Consider the following 12,220-nt stretch of genomic DNA (forward strand, 5'->3'; position numbering starts at 1 on the left):
CATGCAAAGGAATTAGAAACTTCCAACTCTCCCTGCAAATAGCTGGAGAAACCCTGCATCATCATGCACGGGCAGGGAGACCCCCCCATTGCCATCCTTACTTCTGCACTGTTGCTGATGGTGCTGCTGCCTTCAGAGTTGGGTGGCTGGAGAGCGTTGGCTGCTGAATGGGACGTTCATGTTGTTTTCAGTGCAGGAGGACTGGTTTTTAAATCCTGCTTCTGCCACAATACCCATTCCCACTCTTGAATTTTTAATCCTGTTCCCGCTATTATGGCAGCAGGTCCTGTGGGACCCACAGGATCCCAGTCCCACTGCAGGGTTCTACTCCCAAGGCTCATGGTGAGTCTATGCAGCAGGTTGGTTGGTGGGTGTAGATGCAGTGGCCATGCAGGGGTTGTAGAAGGAGATTCTACCCTGGCCCTTATCAGTGCACTTGGAGAAGAGACCACATGATCTAGGAAACCAAGTCTACTCCAGAGGTATGTGTAGTGATTGAGTTGCAGTCCTATAGCCTGCATCCATCCTGGAGAGGATTACATCTTCTCTAACTTAGTTCCATAGTTCCTTCTGAAGGGCTTGATTCTGTAAGGGCTGGGCATTCTGACCTTGATCCAAAAAAGCTCTTTAAGCATATGAATAGTCTTATTGACGACAATAGGGCCATGTCTACCCTATGGGCACCACAGTTATGGAACTGTAGTGCTACACTCTAGAAGATTCCTTCAGCAACAGAAGGGGTTTTTTCCAATCACTGTAGAGCTCCATCCGATCGAGCGATGGTAACTAGACTGACAGAAGCATTCTTCCCTTGATCTAGCTGCATCTACACAGGGGGTTAAGCTGACACAGCGACAGTGCTCAGGCTTAGGATGGTTCTTATACTTAAAGTTAAGCATGCATTTAATATACTACATTTTGTGCATTATATGTATGTAATTTTAAAACACTAGTGTAAGGAAAACGAAACAAAATGCAGCTGTTCTTTTTTTATTTTACCACTTACCTAAAGAAACTTTTTTATCAAGGCAAAAATCTTACATTGTAACAGCACAGAAAAAAAACAAAACAAAAAGGGCAGAAAGTAGTTTACCATGTGTAACTGTGTATAAGAGTAATGTAAACAATAATCACCATCTTCTGTTCATTTAAAGCTCTGTTTAGAGTTCAGTCTTAAATTTACAATACAACAAAGTATAAATACATTATTTTTCAGGACAGATTTGTTTCTTCTGATGAAAGTAGATTATCTAGTGCCCCAGCCTCTGCAAAGGGGAAAAAGAAAAAACACAGTCATTATTTTCAGCAACAAATAGTTAAGTGCAAAGTTTAGTATTAACAATTGATTCCTAAAAATCAGCCTTAGGATTGCTAAACTTTCTTACTTTGCTTCCCTTCAACCACAGATGAGGCAACAGGCTCATGCTTTTCATGGCTCATTTCTAGGCTATTAATAAGTAATAACTTCCTGTTATAATTTACACTATTTTTAAAAACCTTCCACATCAACCTTGATGTTTTGATTCATATCATAAGATTTATTATTGTTTGATCCTGCAACTGGCTCAGGCTGGGCAGACCCCTGCACCGAGCCAGTTTCAGAATTGGGGCCTAAAAGGCCAACTGTGATAGTGACCTCCAAGAAATCACTTGTGAGGGTGTTGTTATAAATATGCCCCTTCTCTTTAAGATGAAAGTATATGAATTATCTGAATCATTATTGTTTAAAACATTTCTCTAAAATGGATTATTTTGAGAAAGAAAATGCATAAATCAATATATTTATTGTAATAAACTGACATTTGAGTAGATGTGTAAAAAGCATTACATTATTATTGGCCTGAAAATATATCTATATATTTTTAAATCAAATAATGATTGGCCTACATATTCATGTCAAGATTTCGCTGGTAGCCATTGTTAGCTAAAAACGTAGCATCACTTGCTAATATTCTGTGTTTTGTAGCTTTGAGTACCAGTTCTGCATCACAGAAAAGCCATTGTGCATGATCCAGGGAATTTGGTTTTTGTGTAGTCTCAAGGTTGATTGTAACAGTAAGGAGGAGTATGTAACTGTGTGATCCAAAGAGCAGACTGGTTAATTTTTACTCAGAAAGTCACAGTTCAGCCCCTGGTTGATGCTTGACCCCTGGGGCAAGTAATTGGTGTCATCTCTTTACTAGGTGCATATTACTTATCCCTCCATGCTGGCTCAGTTTGCAGAGGTCAGGGCTCAGCCTATTCCCCAGCCATTCCTGTTCACCTGCCCAGGAGGGTGCTCCAACCCCCACACTGGGACATAGCTTACTCATGGGAGTACAGAAATGTCTGTATTGCACTGGTATATAAACACCAGCTGGCCAATATTAAAATCAGGATCGCGTTGAGCTTCCATTTAGCACTTAGTCACTGAGGCCCAAATAATCCTCTGGATGGGAACCCTAACTCATTTGCAATAAGCTTGCATTTTCCTTCACATGATTTGTTGGGAGAAGAGGATCAATACCACTGATCATGGATGTCTCAAGAGCTACCCTCCCTGAGCCATTTATGCTCTCAAGCTGTTCATGCAGTGACTACTGTTCCCAAGTTTTGGGTGGATTCACCGATACCGACTTTCCTCACTTGAATAGCCTATGTATGGGTGAGTGGAAGTAGGGTCCTCAAAAAGTTATTTGAAGTGTCTACCCTGTAAATATGGGTTTGGACAGATGCTCAATGTTCAGTTAACTGAGAGGAACAGCACTGAAAGATTGGAGATTTTTAGAGCATTGTATGAATGTTTGGAAATGTTATTTTAGATCCATGTAATCTATCAGATGAGTAAAAATGTTGAATGGAAAAATACTTGTACTCCACCCAGTGACTAAGTAAACATGCTCTGCAGGAAGTGGGAAGAGAAATAGAGCCACCCTCTCCCAGCTGCATAATAAGCCTCCAGAGACCAGTAACTCACCTTGCAAGCAGATCCATTGATTTTAATAGGTTACCCTCTGAAAGCTACTTCTCAAAATTAGGATAGAAGATTTGGGCCCCAGTTTTGCCTATTTGACATTTCTGTAAAAATGTCGATTGTTTTTACAAAAAAAGGAGGGGTTTTTGTGCAGTTAATCCACATTAATGTTATTATACAGCAAAACCAGGGTTATCTGGAAAACTCTTATCCCAAACATGGTCATGTCCTACTGTGACCTCTCAGATCTTGAAAATCCCTTCAGTTTTCCCAAAGTTTGATTGAGTTAACTTATTCAAACATGCTCCATGAGATTCAGGTAAACTGGGATGTGCTGTGTTTGAAAAACGTTTGAGAAAGTCCAAAAGCAAACCTAAGATTTTGTGCCAGAGGCAGGACAGTTGAATTATTCTCAATCCCTGGAAAGGACAGTTCTGCTCAAAGATCCTTAACTATATCATTCAGACACACACATTCTCTGTAGACTGTGCAATGTAATTTAGTCAACATTGTGGTTGTATTTTAGTATTTACAGTATTCTCAGGAGTGAATATTTTTCTGAACCAACATAGATCATTTTAGAAAAGGATGCCAAAACTGTCCAGAATTTAATTTATAAAATTCATATAATCTTGAAGTTAGACTGTGAATCTCTTTTCACAAGTGAAAATAAATGACAAATGTATCATTCCAGTGCATTAATTAACACAGCATCTGTAATTTTATCTAACAGTAAATTCATTGTTATGAAAGTGTCTATAATTCATTATAGTCAAAGGTAGGGATTTATAGAGAAGGTATGTGACAGAATTGGTGACTTTTGAATGAAAGATCCATAATGCTTGCAATTACAATACATGCCTTTAATGTTCCTGTTATTTTTTCCTCCTAATGCAAATCACTTTCTAAATATTTTGAATGTAGCAGAGTTCAAAGGAGCAATTCTATATTGGCTGAAAAGTTGAAAAAAAGGTATATTTACGTAAATCAATTTACTTTGCCTGAAATTTTCTGAAAAATGCACGAAGACCTTCAAAGTGAGAATAGAGGTTTAGTAACCACCCAGGTTTTCCCTTTGCTTGATGCTATAATAAAGGCATAATCCTTAGTTAGGCATCCTTAGAGTTCTCAGTCTTGCAGGTCCTATAGATAGTTCTCCAGTATTTCACAGGGAGTTTCGCCTCTGTTTGAACTGTTGCCACACAGGTGAGTGATGTCACAATTTCAGGGAATATGACTTCACCACTGTGTCCCAATGGAGGGAAAATTTGTTTTCTTTGTCACTGTCTTACACAAATGTAAAAACAACTTGATGATAAACTTTGAAACATCTCCTTTTATTCAGTCTTTTGAGTAAAAACATTGACCCTATTGAAAGATAGTTCAAACAGTTTTAGCAGTTATCATTTTGATGGTACCTACAGGACCCCTCTGTGCTAGGCACTGTACACATGCCTAATGAAAAGATGGTTCCTGCACCAAGGAGCTTATAGTCAACATCTCAATCCTGCGGCCACTTAGTCATATACTTAATGTCTTGCACTTGTGACACTACTTGTATGCTGAACTTTAAGCATCTCCATAAGTTTTTTGTGGGAGCAGGCTTTAAGTAGTTTCTTCCAGATATCAATTTATTAATATGCATATTCAGTGATATTGTTTCAGCACATTTTGTCCTAGGAGTTATATCAATCATCATCAAGACCATTCTCCAGTGATGCTCAACAAAGTCACACAATTTAAACATGAATCTACAATTATACATTCAATCCCAGTCCTGCAGCTCTTATTCAAGAGTTTTGTCCAAGTAAGGATTACAGAATTAGATCCGCAGTGACTGAAATAAAACTGTACTTTTAAATGATTGAGAACTTTACTAACCTTTAAGATGCAAGTAAGTCAAAAATTCAATTACTGTGCGTACAACATTGTCGTCAACCGCTGGTTTCCCAAAATTACCTAGAAAACATTTATGGGATATTATTTAATGTACAGATAATAGTGAATGTATCAGCAAATATTCATACTGTGACTAAAGTTGTAAGAGTTCAGAAAAATCTGTGAAACTACATTTCATTTTAAAAGTTCAGTGGAAAAACAGCCAGATTCTCTTCTGCACTGAAATATGTTTGGTGCAAGAATTGGGTGACATCAGGGAGCTTGTTCCAGCTCCCTGATTCTGGAGCTTCTGTACTGATGTAAATTAAAGCAGCCTTCAGGTTATTTGGTTTACAGTGCTTGTAAGGTCCTCCAGGGCTGTCTGTGGAACTTGTAAATTCTGCAACACCAGTCAAGATGTTTATATCTGAAGGGACCTCAGAGGCTCAGATTTCCAGAGAAAATGGGTGAATAAATTTGGACATAATTTTATTAAAAAAGATAGTCCACTGCATTAGTACCCCTTGAACATGTAAACAATTATCGTTTTAAGATACTTTATAAGAAGCCACTACATTCCACAAGTGAAAGATATGTTTTTCAAAATACCCGATTCAATTCCAGTGAAACTTAAAAACAAAGTCTTCATTGACTAGGGTCTGCATGAGACATTTCAGGTGCAAAGGAGATTTTCAGAGATGATGGAAGGAGTGTGCTTAAATGAAGTTTATAACAAAGATTGTAACTTAGTTTAGGTCCCATTCTGCAAAGTGCTGAGCACTATCAACTTGGGGTAGCTTCACTGGGAATTGAGGGCACGCAGCAGCACCTAAGAAGCAACGTGTGCAGCTCCACGATGTATAGTTTCCAGATCACATATTTACAAAAGAACGGTCTACATGTCCACAGCTGGAAAACACAGTGAGTCAGTCAGAAGTATTACTAGATCAGAGTGCACTAACTGTCCCTTTCATCAATATTTTAGAGTAGCAAAGTATTATACCTGCTTTGCTAGGCACCAACATTTCAGGAAACAATTTGAATTTTTTTTTTCTGTACAACCATAACCATAAATGAACTAATAGTCTTCAACAGAATTTTACAACTTATGGGAGGCCTATCAATGTTCTCCTATTAATAAGTAATAAGCAAAGAACCTTATCTGAATTTTGGACCTTTGTTGACTATCAGACGTGTCTCTATTGTACTGTCAGGGTTTGAGTTAGATTGTAAGTTCCTTGGAGCAGGACTATCTTCCCCTGTTAGTACAATGCTGAGCACAGGAATAACTATCAGCCTTCTCTGGATTGGAGTGAGAAATGGATCTCATTTTGAGATTCCCTAACAGAGGACTAGATCATGTCTTTTGATCCATGTATAGGGCTCTTTCCATGTGTGGATCACTCCCTCACTATACAGAGGAGAGTCACAACAGCTCCCAAGGCTTCTTCTGGACCTCATAAATAGCTATCTGTGTGTTTGGAGATCTGTGTAGATTAGAAGGAAGCAAGTAGTGGGTGGAACAGGCAAAAAAAAAAAAAAGGTAGATCAAGAGAAGGTCCTGAGGAGACCTGTAGGTTATACTTAAAAATTCACACACCTCCACCCACCTACCCCTAACTCAGTGGGAAACCCCCTCCTTTAAGGGACGCCTCAGCTGTGCTACCAAGTAGCAAGGCTAGAGATTCTGTAGTAGCACAGAGCCTCCATATGTATGGCCAGGGAGGAGAGTCTGGTATATCCTGCTCTCCCAATGGAAGACGTCAGAGGAAATGCTGATGGAAATTTTACAACATTTGCTGCCTTAACATGGTGTTACCATGTAGGTGTGATCTAGATATGAAACTGCAATTCTATAAAGCAAAAGCTACCTGCTGCTAAGCTGTAATTCTGTTTAATGATGAATCAAGAGAGAAAGTTGGTTGTTATATCAATGTTTAGAAGTGGTGTGTTCCTGTTAATAATATCCAGCTGAGTACCTGCTTTAACTCATTGACTGTCACATCACTTTTTATATGTATTTTTTTATTATTACAAATTGATATTCAAAATTCTATACAAAGTATTTAAAATAAAACCTCAATAAATGGCAACTAAAAAACAACGTTTGCCTCTGTAGAAGCTCCTCAGCTGCCTCTAGCATCATTCATCCTTTGTCTAGGCATGCAAGCTGAGTATTTGTTAGTTCAATAAAAAAGTTTCAGATATACCAAGAAAAGGAAATGGCTTTTGTATTGGTCTAAATATTTGCTTAAAGAAAAATAAGGTGTTTTGAACAAAGTAACATTTTTGCATACCAATACATAGGAATTAGAGGAATAAAATTAAATGATTTAGGATGTACAATTTGAATTTTGAACCATTACCCTCACCATAAAGTAGAAAAAAAAAGTACAATACAAACAAGGGTTATAAAAACAGGAAGGTTTCAGAGTAACAGCCGTGTTAGTCTGTATTCGCAAAAAGAAAAGGAGTACTTGTGGCACCTTAGACTAACCAATTTATTTGAGCATAAGCTTTCATGAGCTCACGAAAGCTTATGCTCAAATAAATTGGTTAGTTTCTAAGGTGCCACAAGTACTCCTTTTCTTTTTGCGAAAAACAGGAAGATATACCACAGGGATCTGATCCTGAGAAGTACAGAGCACTTAACTCCCATTGAGCTCAGAGTTGTGAATGTTCAGCACCTCTCAGGATTAAGGGCCTGTTCTAAAACCCATTGCATTAAATGGAAAGACTCCTACGGACTTCATTAAGCTTTGGATCAGGACCTATGTCTTCTAACTGAAAGAATCTGTATAATTTTTCCATAATTAAACAATTATACTTGCGATGGGGTTATGAAAAAATCCATTTCTCAAATCCAGCTCTATACAGCTTTCAGCTCTATGTTGGTATGATAAAAGGGGTCTCCTGTTTCTATACCTTTCCCTAATCTATGATCTCCCTAATATTGTCTTTACTGATCACACTCCTGGGCTAATCAGTTAGGACTAAGTGTCCAAAAGGACTTGAAAGCTTTGTTTTGAACATAAAGAAAAAAAAAAAGGTAGGTTTTAATAGTAAAACGTGTTAAATTTAGATAAAATTAAGGAAACTCAAAAGCTTTTGTCCTGCCAGTCAAATGTATGACTCTGCATTTTGAAATATTGGAGGCAGAATACACATAATTCAGGTCATGATCTCCAAACTCTGGAGACAAATTTTGCTTTCCTTTCTCATATGAATACTCTCATTGACTTCAATGGGACTACTCATGTATGTTAAGTACATTGTCCCCTTAAATGGAAGCTTAAGCTTGCTTGCAGGCAGTACAAATAACTCAAACGTAGTAAATAAAATGCTGTACACAGAAGCACAAACTCTTGGGTTTCATAATTTCATTACCTATTTTTATGTCCTCTTCAGGCTGTATGTCACGTTTACCAGCTAGGCCATGTTTGTCATTAAAAGATCTGTGATTATCTACTGCATCTGTTAAATAAATTAGAGATGAAGAGTTAATTTCATTTACAGTCTCCAGCCTGGTTTTCATGGATTTTATTGAGATGGCTATAAAAAAAAAGTCTCTTCTTGAGCTTTCTTTTCATTCGTGCACGAGAACATGATGGGATTGTTAATGGAATGATGTACAATTAGTGAATCAAAAGAATAATTCCTTAATAAGCTTTTTTTTAAAATTGTGCGTATGTAGTTTATATCCATTAAGGGCACATTCCTATATTGCTTGCACTCCCAAACTCTTCCTGAATTGAGTGGGAGTTTTGGGTGTACAAGGAATGCAGAGTTGGACCATTCATGGGTAATTTAGGAATGTAGTTTTGCTATTCTTGCCTCTTTAAAACAAAAAAAAGGTGCTAAGTAATTTGTTTAAAAGTAAACTGCTATTAGTTTACATGAATAACCTCCAAAAGCTCTCTTCTCTCCCCCTTGCAGTGGGCATTTCCTTTATCAGTAAAAGCTGATCAATACAACCGGCAACAGAGGATGATGCCTATTATCCAGTCTTAGAGAAATGGCACTCGGCAAATATATGCCCTCATTACAGAATGTCATGTATGTCTTTCAACACAGTCTATTCTGGCATTGCTGCTTTAACACAAATATACTTACAAAACATTTACAGAATCAATAAATACATCAAAGATGCATACATTTGTATCCCAAGGTCAGTTACAAAAGGTGAATAAAGGAAAAAAAATATGATCCTTATATGGACAGCAGTATTAATTATCTGTAATGTTTATCATAGACTATAGAGGGTGAAACTAGGCAACCCCCAGTAATATTTAACATAAAAAGTAGTAAAGGTAGGTATAGATGTCTGTATGTTTTATGCCTCTCAGCATCTTGAAAACCTTGGGTAAAAATAAATGACATTTATTAAATCAGCTACAAATAGTTTTAAAGGAAGGCTTTTTGGCCTATTTGGGACACCTTCACTTTTCATCTCCATATTTTTTTGGAAACCTGAACTTTACATTTTCAGCCTCTCAGACATTGGTGTTTGTTTTTATTTACAAAATGGAATTAATTATTTTCCTCTTGTAAGTTACTGATATTTACAATCTCAGAGAAAGAAAAGGAGTACTTGTGGCACCTTAGAGACTAACAAATTTATGTGAGCATAAGTTTTAGGAGAGTTTGTTTTGTCCAAGAATAGTATCAGAAGGCTATGCATCTGGGCATTTTTATGTAGATTTAGGGTGAAATCTTGGCCCCACTGAGTTCAGTGGCAAAGCTGCCACTGATTTCAATGGGGCCCCAATTTCACCCATAGTATTTCCCCCTTGATTGACCTCCAAAATTCCATAAAATGTTATAACTACTTAGCAAGGCAAATGCTCTTAGATTCTATACAGTTAGTGATCATTATTGTATAATTGGAGGTAAAGCTACTATTTTAGAGTAATAAGATGTTTGCCATCTAAGAATTACAACTCACTATCACTAAGGAACTCCAAGAGTACCCAAATGTGTAATTCCATATAATTTAGTGCTTTTACATGGCATTGCTTTTAAAGAGGAAGCTTAAATTCTATTTGTTTCTATCCCAGGCTTCAGATGTGTAACTAATTGAAGGTTCTCTGAAATAACACTCTTTAGTTTTATGTAATAGCCAGATTAGTGGGTAGCACACTCTTAGCAGATAATAGGGTCAAGTGACCATTTTTAATAGAATTTTAAAAATATAGAAAAATTAAATATTTGACTTACGTGGCCCAAGCAGGTAACCAGCACTATTCAAAGTCCAGCCCCGTTTTTCTTTTGCCTTACAGAGGGAAAAGTGCAGGTAGGTTATTTATTGCATGATTTACATAATACTTTCTGAAAAAAAACAAAAACAAACACAAACATGAATCTGGGAGGTTGGTTTGTGTAAACAGATTCATTAGGGTTTCTAATGAGCTGATATGTTTTATTCATCAAAAAAAGTGTTATTTCAGTTTGGGTGAAACCCTGGCCTCACTGGAGTCAATGGGAGTTTTGCCATTGACTTCAGCATGATCGGGATTTTGACCCTATATAGACGAAAGTGCAAATCACACATTAAAATTTCTAATGCAAACTTTACAAGTTAAAATAAATGTGACCTGCTCCCAATCTGCTTTACTGAAAAGTATAACTATTTCCCTCTAGATACTTGTTTGGATTTACACAATTTGTCATTGTATCTCAGCTGTTTATATTTTGTAAGCTTTATGTAAAAAAAAAAAAAGCATTCCTTGTTTTTTTCTAAGTTAAGATGGCCATTCATTGAACTTTACTGTATAAAACTAATAGCCCTTGTTTTGTTTAACTACTCTGTAGTACATTTGTCATAATTAGATGAGTATTCAAATGTCCAATATTCCCAATTGTTCATCCACCATCCAAAATATTCTCGGGCACTTGCTTTGTTTTGCTCAGCCCTGTGTCTAACCAGAGTGCCCGTCAGCGTAGCGTGCACTGGTACTTGTCAGCGGAGACGCTGAGTGAGCGTGTCTAATGGATAGAGCCCCTGTAAATGAAGTTTATACTTACTGATAAAACGAGTCCAAATGTCTCCGAGAGGGTGGCGCAAAGGATTAAAGAGAGCAACAGGAGACTAGTCCACCTCCTCATCTGAAAGGAGACCACAAACGCTCGGGGTTATTTGCTTTGCCTTCCAGTTTGGGATCCTAGGTGTGGGGGTTAAAATGGACTTAGGTTCCCACAGGGACCTGACGCCTTAAGAAACATCGAGACAGGAGGAACTTATGAGAAGGAAGGGGGAGTCCCGTGCATCTGAAAGTTCAGGAAGGAACGGCAGAGAATGTCAAATCCTAAAAAAGCAGGAACACCCCCGAAGTTGGAGACGGAACCTGACCTCACAGGGGCATGGAGACAGGAGATCAGCCTTTACAATACCTGCCCCTTTCCCCACTTCTACACACAAGTCATTGCAGTCACTAATATGGGGGGGGGGTCAGAAGGGAGGGCGTCCACGGTCTAAGATTTCATGTACCTGAAAGTTAAATACCTTTCAGAAGGCAAAGAGGCTAAAAATAAGGGGAAAGTACCTTGAGTTGGGGTGCGCTGGTCTGTTCTTCACTGCGCGGGTTCAGTCCTGGCTGGCAGTGGGGCAGGGAGCTGTCCGCAGGCTGCTCTGGGGAATGGATGTTCACAGCTGGGACTCCTCACTGCATGGCCCCGGTGCGCTCACGGAGTAGGGGATGCAATGGAGTGGGGGGGCTGCAGTGCCTGTGAGCCCAAGACCGCTCCCCCTCCGCTATTTATGGGTTGCAGCGCAACTTTGCAGGCGCGGCTCTCTCCCGGGGGAGAATCGAGAGCCGCCCACATCCCCGGGTCATTTCCCCTCGCCAAGTCATTGCATTAGGAAGGGCAAAAATTACAGCAATTCAATTAGAGGCATTTGGAAGCAAGATGTGGGCTGCAGATAGATAACAGCCTGGCCAATTACCTTTCATTACGCTTGGGTTGGACACTGGCTAGCAGTTGAAAAGAGCTCTGTTCTACTAGACAGCCTGGCCTGACTTCTGTCTTTCTCCTGAAACTTCAGAAGTTCTTTGTTGTTGTTTGAGAATAAGGAAAGGTAAATTGAACACAGCTCCCTCTTTGGAGAATCGGGTACAGAAGCAGAGCTAAATGGAAAAGGCTCTGTATTATGCTGGCTAATAACACTCGTATCCTTGTCAATTACAGTATTTGTTATTACATTCAAGAACACAGAATCGTCGTCTGCCCTTCTCTGCGAGCCCCATGAGTCTCTCTTCAGTCCAGCCACTATCGGTTTCTTTTAAAATTCCTTTGAATCAGTCTGTTTACTCTAGCATCAGAGCAAAAGGAACTGGAGGAAAACTGGGTTATTTTACTTACTTACAACTTCAAAGTGTTAAAGGGGGAGCC

General features: G+C 38.6%; 1 protein-coding gene across 1 annotated transcript; it reads right to left on the reverse strand.

Annotated features, from left to right (window-relative positions):
* Positions 1-1,055: 1,055 nt before the first annotated feature.
* On the reverse strand, positions 1,056-11,585 carry GAL (galanin and GMAP prepropeptide). Its single transcript, XM_084629834.1, has 6 exons — positions 11,374-11,585; positions 10,856-10,936; positions 10,049-10,103; positions 8,219-8,305; positions 4,835-4,912; positions 1,056-1,265 (listed from the first exon to the last, which is right to left on the reverse strand). Exons 2-6 carry the CDS (start codon positions 10,934-10,936, stop codon positions 1,213-1,215), a joined length of 354 nt encoding a protein of 117 aa, XP_084485960.1. The 5' UTR covers positions 11,374-11,585; the 3' UTR covers positions 1,056-1,212.
* Between the last annotated feature and the right edge of the window lie 635 nt (positions 11,586-12,220).

Source organism: Lepidochelys olivacea (genome assembly GCF_965140295.1).
Source record: "Lepidochelys olivacea isolate rLepOli2 genome assembly, chromosome: 6".
Taxonomy (NCBI): domain Eukaryota; kingdom Metazoa; phylum Chordata; order Testudines; family Cheloniidae; genus Lepidochelys; species Lepidochelys olivacea.

Coding starts and splice junctions, on each gene's coding strand:
- GAL (XM_084629834.1), bottom strand. CDS start 10,936: ATGAGGAGGTGGACTAGTCTCCTGTTGCTCTCTTTAATCCTTTGCGCC. Junction 10,104..10,855: donor CATTTGGACTCGTTTTATCA/GTAAGTATAAAC, acceptor TCCCTCTGTAAG/GCAAAAGAAAAACGGGGCTG. Junction 4,913..8,218: donor TGAAGAGGACATAAAAATAG/GTAATGAAATTA, acceptor AATGTTTTCTAG/GTAATTTTGGGAAACCAGCG.